At 47.6% G+C, this 21,970-nt stretch overlaps 1 protein-coding gene across 7 annotated transcripts in view; it reads left to right on the top strand.

The window, feature by feature from the left end:
• The window catches only part of TTC7B (tetratricopeptide repeat domain 7B), a 240,025-nt gene that overhangs the window by 180,139 nt on the left and 37,916 nt on the right, over window positions 1–21,970 (top strand). For 3 of the 7 annotated variants that reach the window (XM_082451245.1, XM_082451243.1, XM_082451248.1), the window contains 3 exons: window positions 3,444–3,605; window positions 6,047–6,097; window positions 14,525–14,665. The exons of 1 other annotated variant lie outside the window; for it this stretch is intronic. In XM_082451245.1, the coding sequence (XP_082307371.1) occupies window positions 3,444–3,605; window positions 6,047–6,097; window positions 14,525–14,665 (354 nt within the window). The remainder of the gene's footprint in view (window positions 1–3,443; window positions 3,606–6,046; window positions 6,098–14,524; window positions 14,666–21,970) is intronic. 3 more of the 7 variants (XM_082451244.1, XM_082451246.1, XM_082451247.1) reach the window with 3 other exon arrangements.

The following is a 21,970-nucleotide window of genomic DNA, read 5'->3' on the forward strand; positions in this document are numbered from 1 at the left end:
AGAGGGCCCTGGGTCAGGCTGAATCGCTGTCTGGGTACACCTGGTCTTCTGTGGCTTGATTTCATGAAAGGAGCCTCCGGGTCTTTCTCCTGCACTGTGCCAGGTCCCGGCTCCTGACCAAGCCCCTCCAAAGAGCCAGAGAGCAGCCCTGAGGCATGCACAGCCATCCTTGGAAAACCTCTCCCCAGGTGGCAATGGGAGCCGGGTGTGGTACTCACCCAAGCCCGTCCTCACAGCTGCCTGCCTTCCTGTGCTAGCCTCCCTTTTGCCAAATTTAAAGTCGGCTTAAGAAGCCTGATCCCAGGGCCCTGGGGCTCCTAGGTCAAAAGAGTGTTGGGCATTGGAAGCAGCATGAATTATAAATTAGTGCAGTTTAACAGGGCTTGCAGCCACTGCTCAAAATGCAGGCCAGCTAGGCCACAGAGAAACTCGCCCCTGGAGTAGCCTGGCCCCTGGGTGGCGGGGCAGTCATCGGTGGGCTTAGACGGCGAACCAGGCAGACTCTGACCTGGGATGGCACAGCAGAGTCCTGCTCGTGGTCCAGACCTGCTAGAGCGACGTGTGTAGCCCCCCTCGCTGCAGGAAAGGGAAGATCAGGCTGTCAGGACTTAGCCACTGAGAGGGGAGGCTCGGACCCCGGGGAGAGAGGAGAGGGCGGTAACATTCACTACGGCTGGCTCACAGCTGCTGTGGCTGCCCAGGGCCAGCTTCCCCTTCTCCCCTACCCCCAGGACCCTGCGAGGACACTCGTACTAAATTCAGACCCCCTTCCCCTCCAGCTGATCGGGACCTTAATTTCCCCTGAGGTCTGAGACTTTCATCCACATCACATTAAAAACAGACAGTGGGAGAAAATGAGTGAGGCCCTCGGGATTCATTCTCCCCTTTGCCCCTTGGGACCTTTTCCCCAGAGCCTCCAGGAGGCTCCCTCTTCAGGTTAAACATCAGGCGCCGCAGCTTCCAGCCGAGGCGTGTCTCCGTGGCAGAGCCGGGGGTCGCTGCCCCTTGTCCGTAGCGGACACTGCCCTACCTCACTCCGGAGCCTGGGGGGTTGGAGTCTGGACCTCTGGGGCAGGTGCCCTTGGACAACAGGACAAAACCACAGCCTCCCAGGCGCTGGCCAGTGACCAGTTTATTGTGTTGGTGTGGTTGTATGTCCACACGACCCCCTCCAAGACTCCTCTCACCGGCCCTGCCCCCAGAGCCCCAAATCGTTGCTTTTCACATCACCAGTTACTTACCCAGGAGGCCAGGAATCAGGGAAACGGAAGGCCGTGTTAGCAGGCCTTATCAGTTGCAGACCGATTATAAATGATGGTAAAACATTCTGAAGTGACTGTTTAAATCAGAGAGACTTAAACATTAGGAAGGCTCGCCTATAAATGGAAAAGATGCCTCCATCTTGATTAATAAAGCCCAGTTTTATATAGTTCAGCCCGTGGCTGGTCGCAGGAGGGCAGCGGTTCTTATTAGTGCATCAGTGGGGACCGCCTGTCTCGTGAACGACCCACAGATTTGGTTCAAACTCTGATTCCGAAGGTTCCATAGAGATGTTCTGCTTGCATCCCTGCCCTTCCATCTTGCCTTTCCCTAAAGATAACCATTTTTTATTAGCTTTTTGTTTACCCTCCCATGCAAATAAGATTAGATCTTATTTCCCGTGTCCCTTGACTTGAAAATAGCATACCATATACGTGCTGCACAGCCCCTGTGACGTGTCCCTTTACGCATGCCCTGAGGATCCCTCTGCATCCGTTTGCGAGAACGTCCTCAGGCTTCCGCAGTGCTTCTCTGCTTTTCGAAATGCATCCGACAGGAGCACAGCGGGCAAAGACGTGTGGCCAAAGCCGAGGCGACCTGCCACGGTTGTGATACTGCCAATTCTGAGTCACCCAGTGTGCAGTAGACTCCTTTGTGAAGCCACAGGCCCTCTTGGCTTGTTGTTTTTGTCTTCCAGAACTAAAATTTATTTCCTTTTTTAAAAAATTTTCTACTGTGGAAAAATTTCAAGTAATACCAAAATAGAAATACTCGTATAATGAATCCCCATGTACCTACCACCAGCCTTCAACAATTCCTATTCTTTTTTTCCTGTATCTCTGCTGTCCCACACTTAGTTTTTGTAGACTATTTTGAGGCAGATCTCAGACATCATATTTTGCGGCAGATCTCAGACATCATATTTTGCCTGTTAAAATTTCAGTGTATATGTCAAACAGATAAGAGCTCGGTTATAAAAATATAACCGAGATACCATTATTATACATCTGGGTCATTATAAAGTACAGGCTCAGTGTTCTTGATTTTGGAAGGTGAATAATTAACTGGGGTATGGTTTTCCACCTCTGAAATTGTCCATATGCAGATCTGTGCAATAACATAAGGGGAACCCATGTCTAGAAGCTTTGGACTAGCTGAGTCCACTGTGGCTAAAGAGTGGACATTGGTTTTATTAAATGGATGTGGCAGACTGAAAAAAAAAACCCTTAAAGAATATGCTTTCCCTTCTAATATCACCTCTGGGTCCCCTTCCCCCCACCTCTGTCATCCAGTAGGTCCTAGCCATCAAGAGAGAGGAATCAAATGGAGTGAGTCATTTAACTCTGAAGCTTTGAATCATTGTCTTTTCTTCGGAATAAGTTAGTTCCTTAAATAGAGGAGGAAAAAGAATTCTTTTTCTTCCTTTTGCCTTCAAAACAGGACGTGGAGTAAGGAGATTTATCTTTAATCATTGGTACATATTAACAGACACCGATCCGTAGTAATGATTCTTTTACCTTGAAAGTTTGATCCATTTTGTCTGGGAAAAATTTTAATTTGTCACTGCGGTGGTTCTCCCTACTGCTGTGTATCTCTCCAGCTGAAGACATGGAAGTGACAGTAATAGCTTCCTTTTCAAAGTGCCTGGCCAGTGGACCCAACCGTAGACCAGCTTAGCAAGCTTAGACTCCATTGTCACGATTCGGGGACCTGACCCATTGTTGCACCTCAGTATCTGCACCTAGAAAGACCTTAGTTTTCAAGTAAACTTTATATAAGTGCTTCTCATAAAAAACAAATCAAGGAAAAGTCAAGTTCTAATCCTTTCCAATTGAAAAGCAAATAGTTTCTTTTCCTCCAGAATGTCCTGGGTATTCTAGGTTAAAGAGGTATTATTTTCAATGGATCATACTGCTGAATCTGTGCCCAGGTAAATCTGAGATGTTTTTATGCCGTGGTGTTGTTGCAGAACAATTAAATAACCAGTGGAAAAAACAGCAAATTTGTTTTCTTCGAAAAGCACTTGTATTCTTTTGTCATGTAGAGGAATGATTGTGTATTACATGACCTCATTTTCTTTGCAGCTTATGTGAGTATATTAAAAGCCAGTTTATTTTTTTTCTTTGTGTTTCTAAAGTTTTTTTGCCTTTATCCTTTTTTATTTTTCTCTTTCACTTTTTTAGTGTCAGATTCCTCCTCCTCCTCTTCTCTTTCAAGAACCGAATCTCCTCTCCACCTGTTTGTATCTTCTCATCTTCATTCTCATCCCAAACCCGATACCTTTGTGTGGCCCCCGGCAGCTCATTCAGTCAGTGACCCAGGTCCCCGCCAGGAACCCTCTCTGTGTAAACATGGTTTATGGTTTTTTCCTTTCTTGTTAGATCTGCTTCATTTGCCTGATGTTTTATTTTCTGATAATCTTCCTAACTGATAAGCTGGATCGGAAACTCCATCAAATTTATCTGAGAGAAAATCTTGCTAGTTTGAAAATCCAAAAGCTGAGCGGGGCAGAAGGAGACCCTGGTGCCCAAGTTCCAACCTCCCTTTTAAAAAGTAAAGGAAATCTGTTTAGAGCAGAATCAATAGAAGCTTCTCTGGAATATCGCTTCTAGTTCTTGGGGACTTCTGTGCTTTCCTGGAGTTGATATAAATTCATACAGATCTCATTTTTTAAAAAGACAAATTAGAACATTTTGCAAATAATAATTTACTCCTAATTATTTCTGGTTTTCAGTTTAGAAATTAATTCAACAAGTATATAGTAATCAAGGTAGTATTCTAAAGATATCGGTCACACGCCTTTTAAGTATGTGGTTCTCGAACCTTACTGTGCGTTAAAATCACCCAGAGAGCTTTGAAAACTGCAGATTCTCTGGGCCCTACCCCCGGAGTTTATGATTCAGGAGGCCTGAGGTGGGGCCCAAGAATCTGGATTTATAAAATACCTTCTTATGATCCCGATGCCAGTGGGTTGTGTACTACATTTTGAAAAACAATGCTATAAATTGTTTTCTGTTTGCAAGGAAAGAAAATGTAGGGCTTGTGTCATGAAACTATGCAGGGAAATTGAACAGTATTTTAATGTAATCATGATTTTAAATAATAGGGAAATTTGAAAGTCTGTTTTAGGGTGTTCAGGGACCTGTCAATGGGAAAAAAAAAAAGATCCCTGTATTAAAATGAGACACTGGTTGATAAAGCCCTTAAATGGCACCTAAATATGGATCTCACCAGGAGATCCACCCTTGTTCTTCCACTCATTTATTTAATGTTCACTTTACCCGCAACACGGCCAGAAAATTTAATCTCTATGTCCATGATTTATAAGGGCTCATCTTTGTTCCAAACACTCAGTTATATGCTAAACAATAGCTCATAAGGGGAGCTGCTGCCAGAAAGAACTACTTTCCCTAATGCACTTATCTTTCTGATGGTAACCTGCTGTGTTAAGCGCACACACACACACACACACACACACACACACACACACACACACACACACACACACACACACACACACACACACACACACACAGTCGGGCAGAAAGGAGACTATGATCTATGATCTAAAATAAATAATTCAAACCAAGAAACACTCTGACCTTACTTATCTGCATATTAAGTGTTCTGAACCCAGCCTCAACGGCAATCCCAGTTTTATGCAATGGAAGATGAAGATAAAATTTACAAACTGCTTATGTTGTTTTTAATCCACTTCTTAAAATAGACATTTTCCCTTTAATATGATGCCTAGGGGCAATTGCCAACTTTGTTTTTTTTTTTGCTTTGGTTTTTCCAGAAAAAATTGTTTACTACATTGACTTTCGCCCAGTTTTGGGGGGTCTTAAAATGGGATCTTACTGTTCTAGAATAATGTTAGATGTTCCCACTGCCCCATCCTTTCTCATTTGCACAATGAACCCACCTACCTCCACACCCTGCCGGTAGTTATCTTGTTGCATCCCAAGGAGCCCTGTGTCCCTTTAAACCTCAGAAGATGATTGAAGTCCAGGCTCTTCTGGTGGGGCACCTTATATCAGATTAATTAGCAAATTGTTAGGGCAATGAGCACCCACTGGGTTTTCTGCTGAACGTAATATGTACCAAGCAGAGCTCAGTTGTTTATTCTCTGTGAAGCTCTTAGTCATCTTCCATCCTTAGGGAGTGCGTAGCCGGTAACCAGGTGTTTGAAGTAGGACTGCTCCCCTCCCCTCACCCCATAAATACAACATTTAGTTAGAGAAGGGAAAACATAACATACATTTAGTAAATGTAGAATTTCTTGATTAAAATTATAATGAATTTGAATCCCAACTCTTTGCCTTAGGACAGATAGCCAAGACCTGAAGTTTTATGAATTTCTCCCTCCAATCCTTTACTTCACAGGATTGAAAGCTAGCCCAACCCTACAAACTGTTGGAATCATGATTAGGGTTAACGTGTGGAAAGATCTGAAAACTGCTTGTTTGATTATTTTTCCCTTCCATTTGGAATTTCCTGCCCTGGAAACAAAACACATTACATGAATTGGTCAGCTTTCATGGGCTGAGTGAACATCTAAATGTGGAGGGGAATGCCCAGTTGGCCTTTCTTTGCTTTAAAAAAAAAAAAAAAAATCATTGTTAGTGGAAAAACATATGTCACTCTTGAATTGAAATCTGATTCCAGACAGCCAGACTTACAGTTGGAAGGTTATTAGAACTCCATTTGCTTTTTTAGCCTTAATTTTGATTTTTCAAATGTTTGTTTCTTGGTTTTAATTTTTGGTTTGATTTGTTGTTCCAAGGCAACTCTCCAGAAGTATACTTTCATGGTTTTCCCTCCCTTTTTTCAGTTAGTAAGTAGTTTACCAATCTATCTGTTAACTTTTGTGAGGGTCTCCAGAATCACGCTGACCCCACCATGCAGTGTGTGTTGTGGCCGTTGATCAGGAATGTTGAGATGGCTTGGACCTGAAGCTGCCACCCGCTTGCTCAACCCTCCCGCTGGGACCCAGCTCTCCCGGGCTCTCTAATGCTTTCTGCAGCTCGGGTGTAAACACTGAGGAGGCAGCACTTGTCTGGGAAGGACTACAGAAGAAGGCATTGCAGGAAGAATGCCCAAGTAGGGGCGTGCAGTGGCTTGGTCAGCAGTCCCACGGGGGCTGATCAAACATGTGAGGCGTCCAGGCTCCCCAGTGCGGCTCATCTGTAAATCTGGGGTAGAGGGAACTAGTTGAATCTTAAAATTCCTTTCCAATTCAACCATTATTGCTCATAGAAAACAATTCTAATAATTCGTTTTCCTAAAATAAGCTAATAAGACGTCATAAAACTTAAACTACTTCTACCAGAATTTAAAGCAGACTAGGCAATTCCCTTTAAATATGTTAAAGTGAGGCTTGACATATTTATACAAGGGACTTAACTATTTCCATAAAAACAGCTCCAAGTCTCTCGAGGGTCAGGAAACCTGGGTTCCGGGGCCAGTTCTGCAGAGGAATCCAGGCAACTCATTTAACCTTCCTGGCCGTAGCTTCCTCATCTGTAAAGGTCTTAGTTGACTAATTATTCTGTTCACACACACCTTTGGGGTTTGCCCGTAGCTGATCCTGATTTCAAGCCTCGACCAGGTGCCTTTCTCCCCGAGTTGCAGCCCGGACTCTGTGGCCTCCAGAGGGCAGTGACCGGCCGGGTGGGGAGAGCCGGCCTGGAACGCAGCCGCCAGGACCCCCCGCCCTGCCCTCACTCCTGAGTCCTGAGGACCCCAGGCGCCCCCAGCAGTGAGCGCCCCAGCAGTCATCATTCTGGGGAGAAGTGTGGGTTGAGGTTTTATTCTTCTCTCCAAGAACGTGCTGGCTTTGGGTGCTTGGCTTCATTTTTCATATCACCAATTCTGGTGAAACTGCTGCTCTCTTTAGGAACCAGGACAAGAGAACAGACATTAACGAGCAAACATACCTGTCAAACGAAATAAGGTGAGAAATAAAGCCAGGGTAGTCGTTTTGTCTCCTTGCACTGTGGCTGGCATTTTATTATTGACTTTGCATTTTTCTAACATTCAAAAAACATCTGTCATGATCAGGAAGTGACGAGTCAGTTAGGTGGTGAATTTCACCCTCTGCTACTGCTTAATAGAATAAAGTCATTTTTGTCACCTGTATGTGACAAAAAATCACTCTAGTGATGACCCCACTGCTTTTGAGGAGTGGCAGTTTAAAAAATTCAGCCCTAACGATTCAAGTATAAACCGTTTCTTGCCATTTTAATTAAATTAAAATTAATTCCCCTTAAGTAGTTCTGGGGTGTCTTTCTGGAAACAAGGTCGGATGGAATTTTAGGAGATGGACGAGTCGATAATAAATGGCGCTCGGGGAGAAGTGGAGGAGCACGTGTCCAGCAATTAGGCTACGGCCTGAGCCTGGGAGGCTTCTCCCATGGGCTGCATCAGAGACAAAAGCCTTTCGCAGGCGGAAGGACACTTCATTCCAGAGACACGGCCTCATGGCTGTGCACTGGGGAGGGTTTGAGGAGGTGGGTAGCCTCTGCCCGGTGTAGTCCTCCGGAAGGTGCTGTCTCCCGCCCAGAGCCGTCTCTCAGCTCACCCTCACAGCGGGCCCCTCCCTGCATGTGCGCCGCTTTGCCCCGCCAGCTGCCATCAGCAGCACGCAGGCCAGCCCCGCATGCCCACTGGGGGTGACCACATACCCCTGCCTTAGGGGGATCCTTCCCTAAAGCTTTCCCTGGAAAGGACTTTCCCCTTTCAAGAGAAGGCACATCCTGTCAGGTTTCAACTGTGCTTGATATTCTGTTAAAGTCATTTGGAAATTGTGATCTCGTCTTGGGACCATGGGTTGGCTGTCCAGATTTCCTTGGCTATCTTAACCTCCCTTTTCACTCAGTGAAAAAAGAAAAGTATCTACTAGAATGACCCCCCAGAGCTATTTATCGGCGGGACCCACAACCAAGAGGCCCCATAGTCGGTGGGAGTTGGATAGACCCAGCAGCGGCCCCATCACGTGGGTGGACATGCTGTGAAGAGGGCAGGGGGCAGCCCTCGAGGGATCAAAATGTGGAAGGGAGATCTCTGACAGCGTGCTGTGAGGAGCCCACCACCCCCAGATCAGCCTCCTCGAGAAGCAGGACCGCCTCCAGCAAAGATAGGAACTGCCCTCGCCCGGGGTTGGCAGGGTGGGGAGTGGAGGAAAATGGCTCATGTTTTTAAGGTACAGAGAAAAATATGCCTAATTTGAGTGCTGAAGTGAGAGCGGACGCTCGTATCTCTCCTCCCGCCTCAGAAAAGAAGAGACGGTCATCACTGTCTCCTCGGGTCCAAGGACGTTCTGGTTCTTAGCGCACAGGGGCCAGGTGTGAGGAGGTCGCTGGGCTGCCAGCAGTCCGCAGTGTTGCACTGATTTACGCGCAAGCCCTATCTTGAGAAACAGGCATCCTTTTCCTGTTAAAAACGAAAAATTGTAAGCAAAGCTCTCGGGCAGAATGCTTAGTCATTCAGATCGTTGTTTAGTTTGCAGGGTCTTTAAGAAGGGGAGCTGCTGCTTTTCTTTAATTCTTTCATTGTTTTGGGGGCACAGCTTCTAAGAACCGGAAGCTGAATAAATTCTACTGACAGATACTATTGAATCACTTCAGAACTGAGGGAAAATCAGTACAGAGATTTATTAGCAGTGGGTAATTTCTGCACACTCGGTTTCTTTTCAGAAAAACGTGGGGAGGGCCAGTATCTGCTGCGGCCGCATTAGGCAGAAAGAATGTGGGTGACAAGCAGAGAGATGGAACTTGGGGCGCGGCCACGTGCTCTACATTCTCTCACGTTCATGCCTATGAGGCATCCGAGTTAACTCTCCAGGGCCGGGAAGCAAAGAGCAGCCTGAATCCTGAGCAAACACCTGTGAGATGCGCCTACTGGTGTCTCTTCGGTAGAGGATTTTTTTCGCACATCAAGTAACACAGCTGTCTGTTGTTCCTGGACTGTGTTGCTCAGCAAGACAGCAGGCAGCAGGGCTGCATCTGAGACCTGTTCATCTCCTACATGCTGTGACGATATGAGGGGACAGGGAAGGTGGACATCCTTCAGACCACAGCAGCTTACATAATGCGACCAGAACAGCCAAAAGGGTAGCTAGAATATAAATACACGCCATGCACTCAGTGACCCTGCTTGTGAAAATACAGGTGATGGGACCTAACTAGGCCACATAATTTACTGAGCCTTTTGCTTAACAGCATTATTGGCTCTGAGACCCCTTTGAATGATGAACCGTGGATATTGAAATAGGGTCCACATGTGATCGCCACATTTGCGGTCTGTGTGAAATGGACCGCAGGTGTAGTGTGCTTTGGAAAAGGATTTTTGGAAAGGCTTCAACTGCAACGGCAAGTTGACCTGGCTGTGCCTGGCGTCCTACTTGTGGCAGGGTTTCTCCACAGGCTTCAGCAAATGATAGGAATGTGGGGCAGACATCCTCCAAGCTGAGCTTGGACTCAGCTTCCTGAGGTCAGGGCCCTGGGTTCCTGGCCCCTCCGCCCATGGGGAGATGACTCTCCACCGCAGCTCCTGGGGCCTCTCTTTCACTGCCCCTGTCCCCCACCCCACCCAGACAGTGGTCCAAGGCGGGGGGACTCAGATAAAGACCCCGGATGTAGGGATCAGAACAATTCTTCAAGTGGCACTTTGCCTATGTATCAGGTGTCCGAGATAACATTTCCTCTCGGGCCTCTAGGTGGGAGGAAATGCAGATCTCCTCAGCTCCAGGGCATCTTATGCCCCCTGGACCACTGGGGCAATCAGGTCACAGAACCTAGGCCAGATTTTAGGGCATGCTCTCACCTGCCTGTGTCAGCTGTCGGTTCAGTTGGTTTTGCAGTAGCTTTTCAGAGCCACTGTGCCCTGTGACTGAGGGACTTGGTGGCTGCTCGGCTCTCAGGGTTACGACAGGGACAAGCGCTTCTCAAATTAACGTGATAAATAAGAGATGTACAGTGGCCGGACACATTCGCTGGCTTACCTGTCGAACCTGATTATTTGGAAGCTTATTTCTCCAGAGTCTTGGATTTCAAATTAGAAATATGTCTTCTATTCCTCCCTCTAATTCCTTTCTCAAGCCTCAATTTGTCCATTTCCCTTAGGGGAATAATCCTCTTAACCCCCATGCACGCTGTAGGAGTACATTTGCTTTGGTGAGAAAGAAAAGGGTTGCTTTAAAAATAGGTTGGTTAGAACTAGCATTTCTAGGTGTTTACCAACAGAAATCAAAATCTGTTTTGGCACTTACCATTTTCAATCCTATGAAACAGTTAAGTTACAGGTTGTTTTGATTATTTGATTATTTGAATCATTCTGATTCATAATGATGTTTAGCCCTTTTTTCCTCCAAATTCTAACCCAGTGGAAGAATTTGATATACTATGCTATTGCCAGAAAGAGCAGACATTAACTATTAAATAATTTTACCATTATCATAAGCCACCTACCATTATTAATAAGTACTGAATGCCCTAATATCCATCCCTAGTTCAGAACCTGAAGGGTCTCTGCCCCTGTGAGGCGTGTGTGAAAAGGGATCGACTAGGAAGGAAACGGTTATTTCTGACGAACCTCAGTTACCCTCCCTATTTAAGCGGGTTAGTTATGTTAGGGATGGGAAGCCCCTAGGTGAGTGCGGTGTCAATCCAGCCGTGCACCACTGTGGTTCTTAGTCCAGGTTGTTGGAAGTGAGCACAGCCGTGCTGAGAAGCCCCTTGAGCCAGGGAAGGTTCTGGCCTCTGAGCCATTAGGGAAGGAGAGTAGGGCACCCAGACATGCTTCCCCAAAGAGGGGCCACTCTTCTAAATTTCACACAGCGATGTGTGTATTGACAGCACTCATTCTTCCATTCATTCATTCATCCTTCACTCATTCCGCAAGCATTTACCAAGGACATTGCGTGGGCCTGGCATTGTGAGCCCCTGAAAATGCCTAAATGGAGGGCGTGTTCCTGTCTTCCAGAACCACCCAGTCTCAGAGGAGAGACAGTTACATCAACTTTTAACATAAAACAGTGTGGTCTGTACGGTGATAACCACACCCACAGGGTGAGATGGGGCATGAGGACCCGAGGCCTAACTTCTTACACGAGGGTGGTAGGGAGAAGAAACAGAAGGCTCCCAGCAGCCTTCCTGGTGGAGGTGGCATCAGGGCTGGATTCAGAGGCTAGATTTGGAGTTAGGCTAGTGTTTGAGTCCTGGTTTTGCCACCTGCTGGCTGTATGACTTTGGGTAAGATACTCACTAAAATCTCAATTTTGCCATCTAAACAATGCAGGTAACAGTGTTACCTGCCTCAAAGAATTGTTTAAAGATTAAGTGAAATAATATATGTAAAGTGCAAATCAGAGAGCCTGAAACAGGCCACGTTCACTAAAGCCGATAATCACCACTGCTGGCGTCATCATCATCATCATTTGCCAGAACTTTTTCACAGTGAAACACTGATTTTAATAATAAATTAAAATTTATTATTTTACAGATTATTATGTGAAGAATTAATTAATTTAGTTGTATATAGATACCACAAAGAGAAGGAACTTTGACGTTAGTTCTGCTTAGTTCATTTGTGAACCAAACAGTTAATCCAAAAAAGCAAAATTAGCCCCTCCAAAAGTCACAAGTCCTTGTAGCAAAGGAGCCTGAGAACCTGGTAGAAAATGTGTAGGATTTTTCTAGAGCGGTAGTTTATTATTGTTCTTTTTTTAAAATGAATTAATAACTAAATATTTTGAGCATTTCTCAGTTTCGATTTCTCATATGTCAATATCAATAGATATAACTCATGTAAACCAGATCTCTCGAGGGGTCTCAATAAATTTGCAGACTCCTAAGGGATTCTGAGACCAAGAGGATTCTGAGAACCTCCGTCCTAAAGAACAAGATCTTCCCGGTACTCTTTCCCCAGACTGTTGGGCTGCAGGGAAGCAGGACAGCTCAGGCTGGCTGGCCTGTGTAGAGGACGCTGCAGGCTTTTCTTGACCAAATGTCAGTTAATAACACCTGCTTCCTCTCCCCCCCCCCCAGGTCAGGGGCCTCAGCCTTAGCTGCACATTGGAACCACCTGGGCTGTTAACAAATAGATGCCTGGTCCCACCCCTAGGGTCCGTGATTCGGTCGGTCTGGGCTGTAGCTATGGCATCATGATTTTTTAAAATCCCTAAGCGATTCTGATGTGAAGTCAAAGTTGAGAACCACTGTTGAAGGTAGTCAGTGAGGAGGTGAGCCGGCTTGATAATGTCAGAATGTAGCAACAACAACCTTATTTATTTACTAATAGTTGCTGTTAAAAGTCTCAGAGAAACTACATCAAATCCTTGTTATCAAAGTTAAAGCATTGATTTTTCCGTAAAAAGGTTAAAAACAAAACAAGACCAAAAAAATCAACAGCAGTTTAATCATTTTGCTGTTTAGGGTTTTTTTAAGTAGTCCGACACACTTTGTCTAAGCAAGGTCAGTTCTTAGCTGAACTTCATCAGTTCTCCTGGATCATAATGATATCGATCAGCGTCTCTGAACTGGGCCTCAAGATCCTCCTTTCATGGCAGCGCTCACTCCGGAGGACTCACTGGTCCTTCTCCAGAGGCGCCCTCCTCATACTCTTCCCCTGGTTCCCATCCACCTCCTGCATTTCACCTCCACCAACCCCACCCCACTGACGGATTTGAGTGTATTTAGAAAAATCCATGTTTCCTTTGTGTTGGAATATGGATGGCCAGTCTGTTGCTGCAAGTAGTCTTAAAAATGAATAAATTAATTTTCATTAAAAAAAAAATTTTTTTTCAGATCAGTTAATTTCCAGATTTTGTTTTCATGAAATACAATCATATAATCTGAAAATAATAATTTTATGCTTTCCTCTTTTCAAATCTTTCATGTCATTCACTGTTTAGAACTTTTAGAAGCTTTCTTCCTTAAATATTCATGAAAATAGAAGACATTCTTATGTCACTTATGACTTTAATAAGACAATCTCTGATGTTTAACTGTGAGAATAACAGTTGCTGGCTGTTTGTGCCATACTGAGAATATACTTTCCCATTTCTAGATTAATATTTTTCTATCATAAAAAAGACCAACTTGGTGCATTTCAAAGCCCCAACAGAAATTATTTTTATGCTCACAATCTCATTTTACCCGGAGTGAAATTTATTTGGGTAGTCAGCATTTATCTCTCTATATTACCACCATTTTCAACCTCATGATAAGTTGATAGTTACCACTGACGGCGTTGGAATGTTTATCTCCACATTACACTTTACGATGAGTTATAAATTAAGAATGTTGCCAGTGAATATAACTATCACCAGTTTTAAATTTGAAATAACCAAGACTCCCGCTCTCAGTTCTGAAACCATTCCTCCAAGAGCGGATGTTGGAAAGAGACGGGGAAAGAGCCCCTGTTTTGAGAGGTGGCCTCCGATCGCCAGGACCTCTCGAGGGTCAGCGTGGAGAGGAATGTGTCATTTGACTCAGCGGACTTCTGACTAGAAGCCCTGTGGCCAGTGAATGTGCTCTGCCTGCCGCCTCCCCCAGCTCTCGGGACAGTGGCTTCTACAGAAGAGTGAGGCGGGTGCAGCCCCTGAGCTCCGGGCCACTTTGCTGTAACCTGTCCTCGGCGAGTCTGGTATTAGCCTTAGTGATAGACACCTGCTTAGACGGCAGGCAAATTGTGCTTTGTCTACAGTTTTTAAGCCATGTCCTAGAATATGGTTCCAAATCCCTCAAAGGCCAGGGAACGAAACGGGCGGTTGCTGGGTTTGTCTTGAGAATGGCCTCCATCTATGCCAAATCCTGCCCCAGGAGGCAAGTGTGGTTCCTCCCCCTGCCCCCCAGGTAGTTTCTAGGTTCAGGCCCAGGCAGGGGTGCTTTGTCACCTCCCTTTGTAGTACTTCACACCTGCCAGGTTTCAGCAGCGTGTCACGGCCTCGTGGCTAGCCGTGCCCCTCCTGCCCCGACACGCAGCCTGCGCTCGACTCAGCTCCCGGACGGAGCATTTGCGCAGCGTGTGCCCTGTCCTGACTAAAAGACGAGCTAAAGCGAAGGACAGAAACTAAGGTGCCAGGCCACAGTGACTGTATAGACAGTAAGGACCATAAGCCTCAGAAACATCGTGAGGGAGGGGTGTGTGTATGTCTTGAACCCGTGCCTGTGTGTGAGGGGGACGGCTGGCTGTGTGGGTCGGTGGCTGGCTGGCTCTGTCCTTTCGCCTCTGATGCCGTCTTCCCGAAACCCTCCCGCAGGCTCTGTCCACGCCACGTCGGTAGCAGCCTCCAGAGTGGAGCAGGCACTGTCGGAAGTGGCGTCGTCTCTGCAGAGCAGCACCCCCAAGCAGGGCCCGCTACACCCCTGGATGACGCTGGCGCAGATATGGCTCCACGCAGGTACCGCTCCGCCCCTCAACCCCACGCCCACCTGCCGCTCTGCCAGAGGGGAGCTTGCGCCCTGGGCCGCAGGGTTCATGCTGTAGCAGGGGCCAGAGATCTACACCCCAGATTTTCTTTGACGGGGACAGCAGAGCGTGGTGTCCCAGACCCGACGGAGGTCTGGCAGTCCTGCAGCCTTGGAGTGGAGCCTCAGCTCTGCTACTTACCAACAGCTGCACAGGCTGGAGGTGATAGCCTCCCCTCTCAGCCTCGGTTTTCTCATCCGTACGGTGGGGTTAATAGCATCGTCTCCTAGGGTTGGTGAGCACAGTGCCTGGCACACCCCGGTGGGGAAGTCTAAGAGACCCTGGGACAGGGGCCAGGTGTCCTGATGACACAGATGTCTTTATCTAAGCCGAGGGGGTGAGGGCTACAGCGTTTTTGATGTCCGAGCTCTCCTTTCTGATGGCGCTCCTGGTAATCCTCAGAGAGCGAGGCAGGTACCAGCAGCTGCCGAACTGGAAACTAGCCCAGAAGGCAGGTGTGAGTGCCCCTCCTCCAGTTCCACGTGCTGCTTCTGCATAGCTAGGAAGTCGCCACGATAAATCCAGCCTGCAGACATTGTAGCAGTGGGAATCCCACCGTACAGAGCAAATGGTGGCTATAGATTTGCTTCCATATTTATAGTTCCATAGGAAAGATAACTTCTGTTTCTCAAGTTTTACCCCTTGATCTGCAAGGCCTTCCCCGGCTCAACTCTCAGGGTGCACGGCAAAAGCCCAGGTTTGGCTGCGAAAGTGCTTATTACCCACCACTGGCCATCTGTTTACTCCTTTTTTGCCAAGGCTAATTGTGTGATGTTCAACCTTGTTTGGAACCTTCGTGTAAGAAACACGACTGGATTTACCTGGGTTTGGCATGTCCCAGAGCCGAGCTCAGTCAGCCGCTTCCGTGTTGGCATCTTTAATTGAGCCAAAACAACCACTGTAAATTAACAAATTATGTTCTTCTAAGCAGAAATACAAAAGAGGGGTGATTCACGAATGTGTTGATTGTTCTTCATGTGCAGATGCTGGCCAGCGTTCAGCCTCTTACTGGGCTCTAGACAGGCTGACTCAAGGGCCCAAGAGCAGCAGTCATGCCTTCCTCTGCGGCTCTCTTGAAGAAAAGCTGGTCCCCAGTCTAGGACCTGGTGCCTGTCCTACTCAGTCGCCCTCACGAGCAGTGACGGCAAAGAACAAAAAGAGAAGGGGTTCACTTTAGTGTCCAGGCCAGGTGAGACTGGCCCAACCTGCAGGGCTAGTAGAGGGGCAAAGTTGTCCTTCAAAATGGGCATGAAGTTGAGTTTTTAAAGGGCCAATGTCTATGAAACCACAAGGGCAGAAGGTGATCCTTCTAGGCTGGAAGCAGCTCCCTTGACCTCCCAGGCATTGCTTCTCTTGCTTGTGTCTCAGAAAAGCTAATGACCTTGGTGAGGGTCACTGAGTTCCAGGACCGCTTTGCCCAGTGGCTTGCTGCCCCTCACTCAGTTATCCAGGCTTTGCTCCTCTTGACGTGACCCACCATGACTCTTGGGAGGAAATTTTGTAGCTGCTTATTAGAACATTGAAGAACCTGGCAGCTAAGATTCCGTTTGGAGTTATCCTTGAAGTTTTATTAATCGTGTGACATCCATTTCTCATTGCCATAGCCTATAGGACAGAATAAAGCTCTCATTGCTATTAATGTGTGTGGCTTTTAACACTCTACGAGTTGGTGGAATTGAATTCTGGAAATGGAGTATCATACTTGCCTTAAACTCCAGGCAGAATATAAATCACACTTATGTAGTATGAATGAATGGAGCAAATTATAATCTTTATAGGATTGGTGCTATATTGACTCTTTCAAAGCACTGACTTTGAGTCAAGATTAGAATTGTATCGTATATTCAATATGGTCTTTGAAGAAGTAAACTCAGAAGGAATTCATAAAACAAGCTTCCACTGAACTGTAAGGTTTTACTATATGTGGTTTGAGCTTTACTGCTCTGGGTGGCAAACTAAAAGTGACTCACATTTTTTGACAACTTATGGAAACCAGGTAACATCTGCGTCCATCATCAGCTCTAACAATACTGCCAGATTCTGTAAAGGTCGCAAGCTTTGGAAGAAACTAGATCAAGGCCTCACACCCAAGGCCATGGTGTTTCTGTGGCGTTTGTGGGTCTCTTCTCTCCTGGTTGTTTTTTCTGGTGAGCTGAGTGTAGTGGGAGCTTGTGGTGGAGGCCCGTGCTGGAGGTGGCCCCAGATTTGAGGCTGGCAGGTAAGGCCACTCTGAGACGACCTCAGATTTCCAGCCTATTATATGAGCAGGTCCCTGAGCCACCTGTGTGTCATTTGGATTGCAAAGAGATCATGACTAGGACGCCTGAGCCTCTGGCTGCTCTGTGAGGAAATCAGCCACAGGCCCAGTGGGGAGCACAGACCCAGAAGTCCAGGGATGCTTGACCATCCGGGGTCCCTCCCGTCCTGTGTGGTGGGACCCACGCCCTGGGCGCCCCTTCCCTCTGTACCTCCTCCTCCTTCCTGGACACTTCTGACCCCAGGGCCTCAGTCTCCTCACAGGATACATGGTGGCCAACTGGCATAGGTTGTACATGTTTTGTTGCTTGGTTTGTTTGGACCCATGTGACAATTTGATTTAAATTATTTTTGAAAAAATAATACATGCACATGATACACAGTTTAAAAGGCACAAAAGACGTGAAATGAGTGGCTTCCTGCCATCCCGAGTGTCAATCACACTCACCCACGGCAACCACCGTTAGTGTGTGCACACCTGCCAGGGTGTAACACTCGCTGGAGATCATTGCCTGTCGGCACATCAGAGAGTAAATCCATTGTATGATTTTACCATAATTTAACCAGTAGTCCACTGATTAACATTTAGATTATTTCTAGTATTTTGCTGCTACAAACAATGCGTCAATGAGTAGCCTTCTATAGATTGTTCTGTACCTGTAAGGTAAACTCCTAAAAGTGGAATTGATGGATCAAAGGGTGCATCCTCTTTAATTTTGGGAAATTTTGTCACATTGCCTTCCACAGAATTGTGCCAGTTTGCATTCCAGTCAACAAGGTGAGGATGCCCATTTTCTCACATTCTTTATAACACAGCAAATTATCAAACTTCAAGATCTTTGCCAATCTGATAGGTGAAAATGGTATTTCAGTTGTCTGCTCATGGTTTCTGCCCATTTATCTTCTTAGATACTGAGCTTTTCTTTTTGAGTTGTAAGCACTTATTATGTGTCAAAGAAATTTGCCTTGTGTCATATGTGCTATAAGTATTTCCCCCCATTTTAATTTTGTTTGTGTTTTGGGGTTTTGTTGGGGGTTTTTTGCCAAATTTTTTTTTTTTTTTACATTTAGCAATCTTTTCCTTATAGCATCTGGGTATCACATGATATTTAGAAAGCAACTACCCATTTTTATGGTCTCTTTTCCTGAAAGTTCCAAGTATCTTCTAGTGCCATTTGTATATACACCATCTTATATAGAAGGTCCAAAGCGTTCTTTTCCTCTGTTACGCAGAAGGGAAACCCAGGCCAGATAGAAGCCAGAACCTCTGTGGTCTCACTGGGCAGGAGTCAGGAGAGCTGAATTAGAGCATTTGATGTTTGTTGCGCCTTGAGACGTATCTCCCTGGGAGTCATACATCGTTTTCTTTAGAATGCACATCTTATCATTGGCCATTGGAAGTTCATACATTCATAGTCGTTCAGAGTTGAACCAGGGCCTTTCCCAAGCCAAGCAGCTTCTTGGTGTCCATCCTTCAATTTCCACTTCTGGGATGGCAGCTAAAAATGACTTTGAAGTAGGTGGATAATTTCTGCTTGTTACTTACTAATAATTATAGCTTTCACTTTGGCATCTCTCACCGTCGAAACCAATGGCTATTCTTAGATGTGCAAGATCAGATTTTCTGATTTCTGCTGGGAATGTAAAGCTGTGATACTCTCACAAATTCCTTGGCCCTGGCTGGCCTGGCCTGTTTGCCCTTCCCCCTGCCAGGTTCCTCCCAGCCGCCGGGAGGCTGCATCCGCAGGGTTGAAGGGTAATCCTGTGGCATGGCCACCATGACAAGATGAAGACAGCTCCCAGACAGGTGACGTGAGGGTCACTGCACAGGGAGTGCTCGCAGGAGGGAACACGTGGTACCCAGGGGTCAGGCCTGACCTGACACGGTGCCAGTCTCTGTGGGTCAGCCCCGCCAGACCTGCCCCTTCTGCTGCCCTGGGAGGTTTTGATTCATGGTCTACAACCTGCAGGTAGCTGACCTTTACCAAGCACAGTGCATGTGTCAGACCTTAATCCTAGGACTTTATGTGTCTTAACTTGTTTAGTCCTTGTAATAGCCATATAAGGTGTAAATACCCTTTAATCACCCCATTTTACAGATGGAAAAACCAAGACACAGCTCTCATGTCACGTGCCTAAGGTTACATGACTAATAAGTGGAGAAACCAGAATTCAGACCCAACCAGTGTGGCCCCAGAGCCCCAGCCCCTGCCCAGGGCGGGCACTCGGCTATGGAGCACGCACCTGTGAGCAACTGTTCACGTGCGTCATCAGGGCGAGGCTCCAGAGCTCAGTGGTCGGCAGACGGACACGGGCTCTGCCTTCACGGAGCTTACAGATGCGAAACGTAACAATTGCAGAAGCACTTAATTCCATGGTGCCGAGTACCCCGGAGCAGCAGTGTGGGCTCTGGGAGAACTGGGAACAGAGGTCTTCCCCAGCCAGGGCCGGAGGAGGCCTGAGCACATGGCAGGCGTAGGACACACGTGGACAGGCCTGTGGGCCACGTGAGCCCTGAGATTAGAGAAATGGCAGGGCCGCAGGGCATGAAGCCTAGAGAGGAAGAATCACGTGGCCGGGGCGAGGCCAGACGAGCCAGCGCCCTGGTGACCAGGTCAGGATCTCTTCCTAAAAGCACTGAAAAGCTGCTGAAGGACGGCAAGCGGGGGGATGAAAGGGTCAGAGGGAGGTTGCTAAAAGATCACCCCCGCGGAATGTGGGGCACGGAACGGGAGACAGTGCAGTGGGGAGGGAAGGTCAGGAGCTTTGGTCTGCGTGACCGCGGGGAGCGGCCGCTCTGAGGGTGGAGAGAGGGGGATACCTGAGTTGCATTTTCGAGGCAGAACTGATAGGACTTGTTGATGGGTTAGATGTAGGGGTGAAGGAAAAGGAAGACTCCTGTGTCGGGAGCTGGAGCCAGTGGGTAACTGGTGATTCCTCTTCCTGCCACGGGCAGCCTGGGTGGTGGGAACCGATGGGTAGGGATCGGGGGTCAAGAGCAACCAGAGCGCTGCTTGAACTTGGGAGCGTCGGGTGCCTGAGGACCCACAGTGAAGGTGTCAGGCAGGTGGCTGGATATTCAAGTCTACGCTTGAGGTTTGGGCTAGAAACGTCAAGTTGCAAGTGGGGATTTAAAGCCAAGGGGTGTGACGAGAAGGCCTAAGAAGAGAATGTCAATGGAGAAGGGAAAGGGCCAGGCCCCAGACCTGAGCCCCCAGCATTCAAGATTTGGGGAGGAGAGGAAAAGCCAAAGCAACAGAAAGGAAGTGGTCAGCAAGGCAGGAGGGAACCAGGAGAGGTGGCGTCCTGGCAGCCAAGGGGGGGTTATGAAGGCGCCTGTGCGGTACCATCAGGGGCTTGGGTTCTGGGCTCAGACTAGTTGAAATCCTGGTCCCACCACCCTAGTGTCCTCCTCTGCAAAATGACGACAGTTTGACAGTCACACAAGATAATGCATGAGAGTGTTCAACACGTAGCAAACACTCAATAACTGTTAAAATAATGATTTCTTAGTCAGCATTGTATCTTCATTTATTTTTTAAAGGTTATACTCCATTTATAGTTATTATAAAATATTCCCCACGTTGTATAATATATCCTTGCAGCTCATTTTATACCTAATAGTTCATACCTCTTAGTCCCCCACCCCTCCCTTGCCCCTGCCCCCTTCCCTCTCCCCATTGTAAAATAATGATTTTTAAGTGCGTGTGGCAGGTAGGAAATGCTGCGGAGGGCTTGAATAAGGTGGAGACAGAAACATTTGTTGGATCTGGTGTGGAGCGGTGGGGGCTGGAGCCGCACTGGTGTGGGCTGCAAGGTGGGTGCAAGTGAGGATGTGGGAGCAGAGGGGGCACAGTCTTTGCGGGGAGAGTCCCTATGGAGCGGAGTGGGGACATGAGGGGTCAAGAAGGGGGTTAAAAAGGCTGACGCAGAAGGCTGTTGACTGCTCACGGGGGTCCCTCATCATCCAGAAGAGAAGGGGGGTCTGTGAAGGCATGAGTCCCTCAAGAAGGCAAGAGAGTGGTGAGGCCCAGGGCACCGGCAGAGGCATCGGCCCTCAGGTGTAGCAGAGGCGGGCAGAGGATGGCACAGAGGACAACGCTGGGCTTGTCGCTTTGGCGGCGAGAAGAGGCTCCAGGTCTGCTCTGCCGGCCTCTGCTTTCTCTTTGAATGATGAGTCAAGGTCAGCCAGAGGGGTGGGGGGCTTTGGGGAAGGAGCGAGGAGTCAGGAAAACACCTGGGCCAAGGGATAAACACCTGGGCCAACGCAGTGAAAGGACGAGGGCCTAGTCTCACCATCCCACCCACGAAAAGGGATCACTCTTGACAGTGGACACAGCCATTCGCAAACTCGGAAATAAACGTCAGTTGTGCAGCCAAGACCCTGACGGAGGCATTTGGCCGGGCCCTCAGTGAGGACAGGACCTGGGCTGTGTCCCTCGTGGGGACTACAGGCCCCAGCTTGGGGTCTGGCCCAGAGGAGCTCAGGGTAAGACCGACGCATGAAAACAAAATCACCGCCTCCCTTTGCTTCCTGAGTCCCCAGAAAAGAAAGAATAATGAACAGTCCGGGTGAGAGCTGATAAGGATAGAGGCCTGCCCAGGCCTTGGTGACTTGGCCAGGTGACAGGACACTCATCAGTTCACTGACCCCTGTCCTCTTCGGCCCTCATGCTGGTTTCCACCTGAAAGAGTCATTTGAAGTCGCAGGAGCTTTGCTGCTCCTGGCAGACACCTGCGCCCAGCCCCGGCGCTGCTCTGCCCTCCGCGGCAGAGGCTGTCCCAGGACCAGCTTGCTAAGGTTGTTTCCCAAGTCTCCTCTCTCTAGGGAAGCAGGGTTTGGGGTAAAGGAAATGGTTTCGAGGGGTCAGCGAGTCTGCAGGCCTAACTCCCTGCTGCCTGCAAGACTGAGAGAAGCTGATGGCCCACGTGCCTTTTCCTGCCTCCCTCTCTGCCAGACCTCTGGTGGAATGGAGGATCT

This window comes from Balaenoptera physalus (genome assembly GCF_965194825.1).
Source record: "Balaenoptera physalus genome assembly, chromosome: 2".
Classification (NCBI taxonomy): Eukaryota; Metazoa; Chordata; class Mammalia; order Artiodactyla; family Balaenopteridae; genus Balaenoptera; species Balaenoptera physalus.